This window comes from Salvelinus fontinalis, chromosome 11, assembly GCF_029448725.1.
Source record: "Salvelinus fontinalis isolate EN_2023a chromosome 11, ASM2944872v1, whole genome shotgun sequence".
Taxonomy (NCBI): Eukaryota; Metazoa; Chordata; class Actinopteri; order Salmoniformes; family Salmonidae; genus Salvelinus; species Salvelinus fontinalis.
Window position 1 is genome coordinate 7,572,507 of NC_074675.1, and position 9,634 is coordinate 7,582,140.

General features: G+C 48.8%; 1 protein-coding gene across 1 annotated transcript; it reads left to right on the top strand.

The window, feature by feature from the left end:
- The first annotated feature begins 3,320 nt into the window (after nucleotides 1-3,320).
- Nucleotides 3,321-7,283, top strand: LOC129866040 (serine/arginine repetitive matrix protein 5-like). The gene is made up of 2 exons (XM_055939173.1): nucleotides 3,321-3,340; nucleotides 5,105-7,283. The coding sequence occupies exons 1-2, from the start codon at nucleotides 3,321-3,323 to the stop codon at nucleotides 7,281-7,283; spliced, it is 2,199 nt and encodes a 732-aa protein (XP_055795148.1).
- Nucleotides 7,284-9,634: the final 2,351 nt, after the last annotated feature.

Consider the following 9,634-nt stretch of genomic DNA (forward strand, 5'->3'; position numbering starts at 1 on the left):
CCTGGACGCTGAGAGACAGCACTGGCCTGGATGCTGAGACAGCACTGGCCTGGATGATGACAGACAGCACTGGCCTGGATGATGAGAGACAGCACTGGTCTGGATGCTGAGAGACAGCACTGGCCTGGATGCTGAGAGACAGCACTGGTCTGGATGCTGAGAGACAGCACTGGCCTGGATGATGAGAGACAGCACTGGCCTGGATGCTGAGAGACAGCACTGGTCTGGATGATGAGAGACAGCACTGGTCTGAACGCTGAGAGACAGCACTGGCCTGGATGATGAGAGACAGCACTGGCCTGGACGCTGAGAGACAGCACTGGCCTGGATGCTGAGAGACAGCACTGGCCTGGATGCTGAGAGACAGCACTGGCCTGGATGCTGAGAGACAGCACTGGCCTGGACGCTGAGAGACAGCACTGGCCTGGACGATGAGAGACAGCACTGGCCTGGATGATGAGAGACAGCACTGGCCTGGATGATGAGAGACAGCACTGGCCTGGATGATGACAGACAGCACTGGCCTGGATGATGACAGACAGCACTGGCCTGGATGATGACAGACAGCACTGGTCTGGATGCTGAGAGACAGCACTGGCCTGGATGCTGAGAGACAGCACTGGTCTGGACGCTGAGAGACAGCACTGGCCTGGATGATGAGAGACAGCACTGGCCTGGATGATGAGAGACAGCACTGGCCTGGATGATGAGAGACAGCACTGGCCTGGATGATGAGAGACAGCACTGGCCTGGACGATGAGAGACAGCACTGGTCTGGATGCTGAGAGACAGCACTGGTCTGGATGATGAGAGACAGCACTGGCCTGGATGATGACAGACAGCACTGGTCTGGATGCTGAGAGACAGCACTGGCCTGGATGCTGAGAGACAGCACTGGCCTGGATGCTGAGAGACAGCACTGGCCTGGATGATGAGAGACAGCACTGGCCTGGATGATGACAGACAGCACTGGCCTGGATGATGACAGACAGCACTGGCCTGGATGATGAGAGACAGCACTGGTCTGGATGCTGAGAGACAGCACTGGCCTGGATGATGACAGACAGCACTGGCCTGGATGCTGAGAGACAGCACTGGCCTGGATGCTGAGAGACAGCACTGGCCTGGATGATGAGAGACAGCACTGGCCTGGATGATGACAGACAGCACTGGCCTGGATGCTGAGAGACAGCACTGGCCTGGATGATGACAGACAGCACTGGCCTGGACGATGAGAGACAGCACTGGCCTGGACGCTGAGAGACAGCACTGGCCTGGATGATGAGAGACAGCACTGGCCTGGATGATGACAGACAGCACTGGCCTGGATGATGAGAGACAGCACTGGCCTGGACGATGAGAGACAGCACTGGTCTGGATGCTGAGAGACAGCACTGGTCTGGATGATGAGAGACAGCACTGGCCTGGATGATGACAGACAGCACTGGTCTGGATGCTGAGAGACAGCACTGGCCTGGATGCTGAGAGACAGCACTGGCCTGGATGCTGAGAGACAGCACTGGCCTGGATGATGAGAGACAGCACTGGCCTGGATGATGACAGACAGCACTGGCCTGGATGATGACAGACAGCACTGGCCTGGATGATGAGAGACAGCACTGGTCTGGATGCTGAGAGACAGCACTGGCCTGGATGATGACAGACAGCACTGGCCTGGATGCTGAGAGACAGCACTGGCCTGGATGATGAGAGACAGCACTGGCCTGGATGATGACAGACAGCACTGGCCTGGATGCTGAGAGACAGCACTGGCCTGGATGATGACAGACAGCACTGGCCTGGACGATGAGAGACAGCACTGGCCTGGACGCTGAGAGACAGCACTGGCCTGGATGATGAGAGACAGCACTGGCCTGGATGATGACAGACAGCACTGGCCTGGACGCTGAGAGACAGAGACAGAAAAGAGAGAGAGTTAATGTGTTTCATCTCAGTTGGTGGCTGATATGCCTGGATAATTCAGTACCATTTCCTTCTGATCTCTCCCCCCCCCTTTCCCTTCCCTTCCCTCCCCCCCTCCCCAGATCAGAGCTGGAGTTGGCCTGTCACCATGACGATGATGTAATACTCTATCAATAAACTAATGAAAGGTTCTGGCGTTGATCTTCCCAGCCACTTCATATCTCTTAATGCTGACTGACTGAAATATTCTATTCATGAGTTCTGTATCAGGACGGTCTGACCCAACATCAGGGTAAAGTATGAAACTGTAGGTCAGAATGATGGGTCAGAATGATGGGTCAGAATGATGGGTCAGAATGATACTGTAGGTCAGTATGATGGGTCAGTATGATACTGTAGGTCAGTATGATGGGTCAGAATGATGGGTCAGAATGATACTGTAGGTCAGAATGATGGGTCAGAATGATACTGTAGGTCAGAATGATGGGTCAGAATGATACTGTAGGTCAGAATGATGGGTCAGAATGATACTGTAGGTCAGAATGATGGGTCAGAATGATACTGTAGGTCAGAATGATGGGTCAGAATGATACTGTAGGTCAGAATGATGGGTCAGAATGATACTGTAGGTCAGAATGATGGGTCAGAATGATACTGTAGGTCAGAATGATGGGTCAGAATGATACTGTAGGTCAGAATGATGGGTCAGAATGATACTGTAGGTCAGAATGATGGGTCAGAATGATACTGTAGGTCAGAATGATGGGTCAGAATGATACTGTAGGTCAGTATGATGGGTCAGTATGATACTGTAGGTCAGTATGATGTGTCAGAATGATGGGTCAGTATGATGGGTCAGAATGATACTGTAGGTCAGTATGATGGGTCAGAATGATACTGTAGGTCAGAATGATGGGTCAGAATGATACTGTAGGTCAGAATGATACTGTAGGTCAGAATGATGGGTCAGAATGATACTGTAGGTCAGTATGATGGGTCAGTATGATACTGTAGGTCAGAATGATGGGTCAGTATGATACTGTAGGTCAGAATGATACTGTGGGTCAGAATGATACTGTAGGTCAGAATGATGGGTCAGAATGATACTGTAGGTCAGTATGATGGGTCAGAATGATACTGTAGGTCAGTATGATGGGTCAGAATGATACTGTATGTCAGTATGATGGGTCAGAATGATACTGTAGGTCAGAATGATGGGTCAGAATGATACTGTAGGTCAGAATGATGGGTCAGAATGATACTGTAGGTCAGAATGATGGGTCAGAATGATACTGTAGGTCAGAATGATACTGTAGGTCAGAATGATGGGTCAGAATGATACTGTAGGTCAGTATGATGGGTCAGTATGATACTGTAGGTCAGTATGATGTGTCAGAATGATGGGTCAGTATGATGGGTCAGAATGATACTGTAGGTCAGTATGATGGGTCAGAATGATACTGTAGGTCAGAATGATGGGTCAGAACGATACTGTAGGTCAGAATGATGGGTCAGAATGATACTGTAGGTCAGTATGATGGGTCAGAATGATACTGTAGGTCAGTATGATGGGTCAGAATGATACTGTAGGTCAGTATGATGGGTCAGAATGATACTGTAGGTCAGTATGATGGGTCAGAATGATACTGTAGGTCAATATGATGGGTCAGAATGATACTGTAGGTCAGTATGATGGGTCAGAATGATACTGTAGGTCAGTGTGATGGGTCAGAATGATACTGTAGGTCAGAATGATGGGTCAGTATGAAACTGTAGGTCAGTATGATGTGTCAGAATGATACTGTAGGTCAGTGTGATGGGTCAGAATGATACTGTAGGTCAGAATGATGGGTCAGTATGATACGTCAGTTTGATACGTCAGTATCTATATGGGCCCTGGTCAAAAGTAGTGCACTACAAAGGGAATACAGTAGGTTGCAAATTTGAGACGCGAAACATTGTTTATAAACGCAACAAGCTCGGGAACACTAGTTCCCCTATCTTCCATCATCCAATGAATACTCTGGACCGGCGTATCCCTTAGCAACACTCAGGAACAACACCCCGTACATGGTATTACTGCTAAGTCTTAAAGAGGAAGAGTCATATCTCTAACAATTCACAAGTGTACGGTAAATCAGCCTCCTATCTCTTTCCCTGTCCAGTACATTAATCCATTACTTTGACAGAAGACAGGCAAGCGATCTGTTCTTGGCACCCGGCTCACAAGCATAAATACCGCTATTGGCACGGCAACATTGTTTGGGATTCTACACTCTATATACAGGATGGATGAAGGTGCAGTCACACTGCCATTTTAACTCCCGCTTTTGTAGCTTTATCTCAGGGAGGGCTTTAATGAGGAAGCTGAATGGTGATACATATACATCTTCACGTTTCTCCTTACCCATAATACCTTCTACTATACGTTGATCCAGTTTTTTCAAACGGTTCCCTTTTCCTCAGTCCCACATGATCTATTTCATTCTAATCTTATTCCACCACCAATCCAGCTCATAATGCTTCTCAGAGAACGGATTTGACACAGATTCAGAATTTCACCTTAGCTATTCTTTGTTGTTGTTGTGACAGACAGCCGTCCTTCTTCTACAGTCTCTCGGGAAATTATATTCATGACATGTTGCTGTTAATCAAGTCATGTGAGAGATTGAGGCTCACAAGGGCTGTTTACATGTCACAGACACCAGTAGACCACACGGACACCAGGAGACCACACAGACACCAGTAGACCACACGGACACCAGGAGACCACACAGACACAAGTAGACCACACGGACACCAGGAGACCACACGGACACCAGGAGACCACACAGACACCAGTAGACCACACAGACACCAGGAGACCACACGGACACCAGGGGACCAAACAGACACCAGGAGACCACACGGACACCAGGAGACCACACAGACACCAGGAGACCACACAGACACCAGGAGACCAAACAGACACCAGGAGACCACACAGACACCTGGAGACCACACAGACACCTGGAGACCACACAGACACCAGGAGACCAAACAGACACCAGGAGACCAAACAGACACCAGGAGACCAAACAGACACCAGGAGACCAAACAGACACCAGGAGACCAAATAGACACCAGGAGACCAAACAGGAGACCAAACAGACACCAGGAGACCAAACAGGGGACCAAACAGACACCAGGAGACCAAACAGACACCAGGAGACCAAACAGACACCAGGAGACCAAACAGGAGACCAAACAGACACCAGGAGACCAAACAGACACCAGGAGACCAAACAGGAGACCAAACAGGAGACCAAACAGACACCAGGAGACCAAACAGACACCAGGAGACCAAACAGGAGACCAAACAGACACCAGGAGACCAAACAGGGGACCAAACAGACACCAGGAGACCAAACAGACACCAGGAGACCAAACAGACACCAGGAGACCAAACAGACACCAAGAGACCACACAGACACCTGGAGACCACACAGACACCTGGAGACCACACAGACACCAGGAGACCAAACAGACACCAGGAGACCAAACAGACACCAGGAGACCAAACAGACACCAGGAGACCAAACAGACACCAGGAGACCAAACAGACACCAGGAGACCAAACAGACACCAGGAGACCACACAGACACCAGGAGACCACACAGACACCAGGAGATCAAACAGACACAAGGAGACCACACAGACACCAGGAGACCAAACAGGAGACTAAACAGACACCAGGAGACCACACAGACACCAGGAGACCAAACATACACCAGAAGACCACACAGACACCTGGAGACCACACAGACACCAGGAGACCACGCAGACACCAGGAGACCACACAGACACCAGGAGACCACACAGACATCAGGAGACCACACAGACACCAGGAGATCAAACAGACACAAGGAGACCACACAGACACCAGGAGACCAAACAGGAGACCAAACAGACACGAGGAGACCACACAGACACCAGGAGACCACATAGACACCAGGAGATCAAACAGACACAAGGAGACCACACAGACACCAGGAGACTACACAGACACCAGGAGACCACACAGACACCAGGAGACCACACAGACACCAGGAGACCAAACAGACACCAGGAGACCAAACAGACACCAGGAGAATAAACAGACACCAGGAGACCACACAGACACCAGGAGACCATACAGACACCAGGAGACCACACAGACACCAGGAGACCACACAGACACCAGGAGACCACACAGACACCAGGAGACCACACAGACACCTGGAGACCACACAGACACCAGGAGACCACACAGACACCTGGAGACCACACAGACACCAGGAGACCACACAGACACCAGGAGACCACACAGACACCAGGAGACCAAACAGACACCAGGAGACCACACAGACACCTGGAGACCACACAGACACCTGGAGACCACACAGACACCTGGAGACCACACAGACACCAGGACACCAAACAGACACCAGGAGACCAAACAGACACCAGGAGACCAAACAGACACCAGGAGACCAAACAGACACCAGGAGACCAAACAGACACCAGGAGACCAAACAGACACCAGGAGACCACACAGACACCAGGAGACCACACAGACACCAGGAGACCACACAGACACCAGGAGACCAAACAGACACCAGGAGACCAAACAGGAGACCACACAGACACCAGGAGACCAAACAGGAGACCACACAGACACCAGGAGACCACACAGACACCAGGAGACCACACAGACACCAGGAGACCACACAGACACCAGGAGACCAAACAGACACCAGGAGACCAAACAGACACCAGGAGACCAAAAAGACACCAGGAGACCAAACAGACACCAGGAGACCAAACAGACACCAGGAGACCAAACAGACACCAGGAGACCACACAGACACCAGGAGACCACACAGACACCAGGAGACCACACAGACACCAGGAGACCACACAGACACCAGGAGACCACACAGACACCAGGAGACCACACAGACACCAGGAGACCACACAGACACCAGGAGACCAAACAGACACCAGGAGACCAAACAGACACCAGGAGACCAAACAGACACCAGGAGACCAAACAGGAGATCAAACAGACACCAGGACACCAAACAGACACCAGCTGTGACACCAACGCAGCGCTGCGGCTCACGACCAGCCCAGTTCTCATAGCAGAGAGACACTTGAAAACACTGAAACCCATTACGATGAAATGTCAAGCCTCTATTTTCATCATGCAGTCATTCTCTCTGATCTCTTCTCTCTCTCGGTCTCTCCTCCTCTTCCCAGAAGGCTTTTCATCTACAGAGAAAGAGGCTCCCATTCAGTTGTTGAAGGGACAGGTAGAGAATACTGTGTGTGGAAAATAGGACAGAGAGAGAGAATGCCTTCAGAAAAGCAGGTTGGGTTGGGTGCTATTTGTTGACACAGAGTTGTCAGACACCAATGTCTACTATTACCACTACATGAGTAAATCTAATCCAAGGCTAACTAACCTGTGTCTCCAGTGCAAGCAACAACACTATGTTACCACACCTACAGGATTACCATGGACCTACATTTATAGGACCTACATTTACTCACTTTACAGTGAGTCAACTAATGGAGGTCTGTTGTGGTCTACTTTACAGTGAGTCACCTAATGGAGGTCTGTTGTGGTCTACTTTACAGTGAGTCACCTAATGGAGGTCTGTTGTGGTCTACTTTACAGTGAGTCACCTAATGGAGGTCTGTTGTGGTCTACTTTACAGTGAGTCACCTAATGGAGGTCTGTTGTGGTCTACTTTACAGGGAGTCACCTAATGGAGGTCTGTTGTGGTCTACTTTACAGTGAGTCACCTAATGGAGGTCTGTTGTGGTCTACTTTACAGTGAGTCACCTAATGGAGGTCTGTTGTGGTCTACTTTACAGTGAGTCACCTAATGGAGGTCTGTTGTGGTCTACTTTACAGTGAGTCACCTAATGGAGGTCTGTTGTGGTCTACTTTACAGGGAGTCACCTAATGGAGGTCTGTTGTGGTCTACATTACAGTGAGTCACCTAATGGAGGTCTGTTGTGGTCTACATTACAGTGAGTCACCTAATAGAGGTCTGTTGTGGTCTACATTACAGTGAGTCACCTAATGGAGGTCTGTTGTGGTCTACTTTACAGTGAGTCACCTAATAGAGGTCTGTTGTGGTCTACTTTACAGTGAGTCACCTAATGGCTGTCTGTTGTGGTCTACTTTACAATGAGTCACCTAATGACTGTCTGTTGTGGTCTACCAGCCCAACAGAGATGATATACTCCATCCACTTTGCACTAAGACGTATGTCCAACCCAACAGAGATGATATACTCCATCCACTTTGCACTAAGACGTATGTCCAACCCAACAGAGATGATATACTCCATCCACTTTGCACTAAGACGTATGTCCAACCCAACAGAGATGATATACTCCATCCACTTTGCACTAAGACGTATGTCCAACCCAACAGAGATGATATACTCCATCCACTTTGCACTAAGACGTATGTCCAGCCCAACAGAGATGATATACTCCATCCACTTTGCACTAAGACATATGTCCAGCCCAACAGAGATGATATACTCCATCCACTTTGCACTAAGACGTATGTCCAGCCCAACAGAGATGATATACTCCATCCACTTTGCACTAAGACGTATGTCCAGCCCAACAGAGATGATATACTCCATCCACTTTGCACTAAGACGTATGTCCAGCCCAACAGAGATGATATACGCCATCCACTTTGCACTAAGACGTATGTCCAGCCCAACAGAGATGATATACTCCATCCACTTTGCACTAAGACGTATGTCCAGCCCAACAGAGATGATATACTCCATCCACTTTGCACTAAGACATATGTCCAGCCCAACAGAGATGATATACTCCATCCACTTTGCACTAAGACGTATGTCCAGCCCAACAGAGATGATATACTCCATCCACTTTGCACTAAGACGTATGTCCAGCCCAACAGAGATGATATACTCCATCTACTTTGCACTAAGACGTATGTCCAGCCCAACAGAGATGATATACGCCATCCACTTTGCACTAAGACATATGTCCAGCCCAACAGAGATGATATACTCCATATATCCCATCTGTTTCCATGCGTACATCATGGTTTTACTTCAGCCCTGCAAACCTCCAAACTCCAACCTCCTTTGTACAGATGATACTTTCAGTTTGTGTTTCTGACTAGTTAATGTTGTCGGTATGTTGTACCAGAGATGCAAAGAGATGAATTACTTGCTGAGTAAGTGTCCAAAAAAATTGTGTTTGCATAAGAGTAATTCATCTATAATCACAATGTAATGTCCATTACTAACATTGCTTGGTGAGCAGTACATTTTGTTCCACAGAGGCTGAGATATTGTAGTCTACCACTGCAGTTGATCTACTTATGGCCCGTCACATGATCCAATGACACTGAAAAGGTTGACCAGAACCACAACTTCTTAGTCATGAGTCAATGGAGATGTCATCCGTTAAAGTTTGGATTTGGTTCATAACCGTTTGAAAGAATATTCCTGTCACAACAAATTGACAAGTAAAAGGGTCAAACTGTGTTTTGTGTACTGTTGTCCAGGTATCTCTTCATGTTGTAGCTATGAGGGTGTACTGTTGTCCAGGTATCTCTCCATGTTGTAGCTATGAGGGTGTACTGTTGTCCAGGTATCTCTACATGTTGTAGCTATGAGGGTGT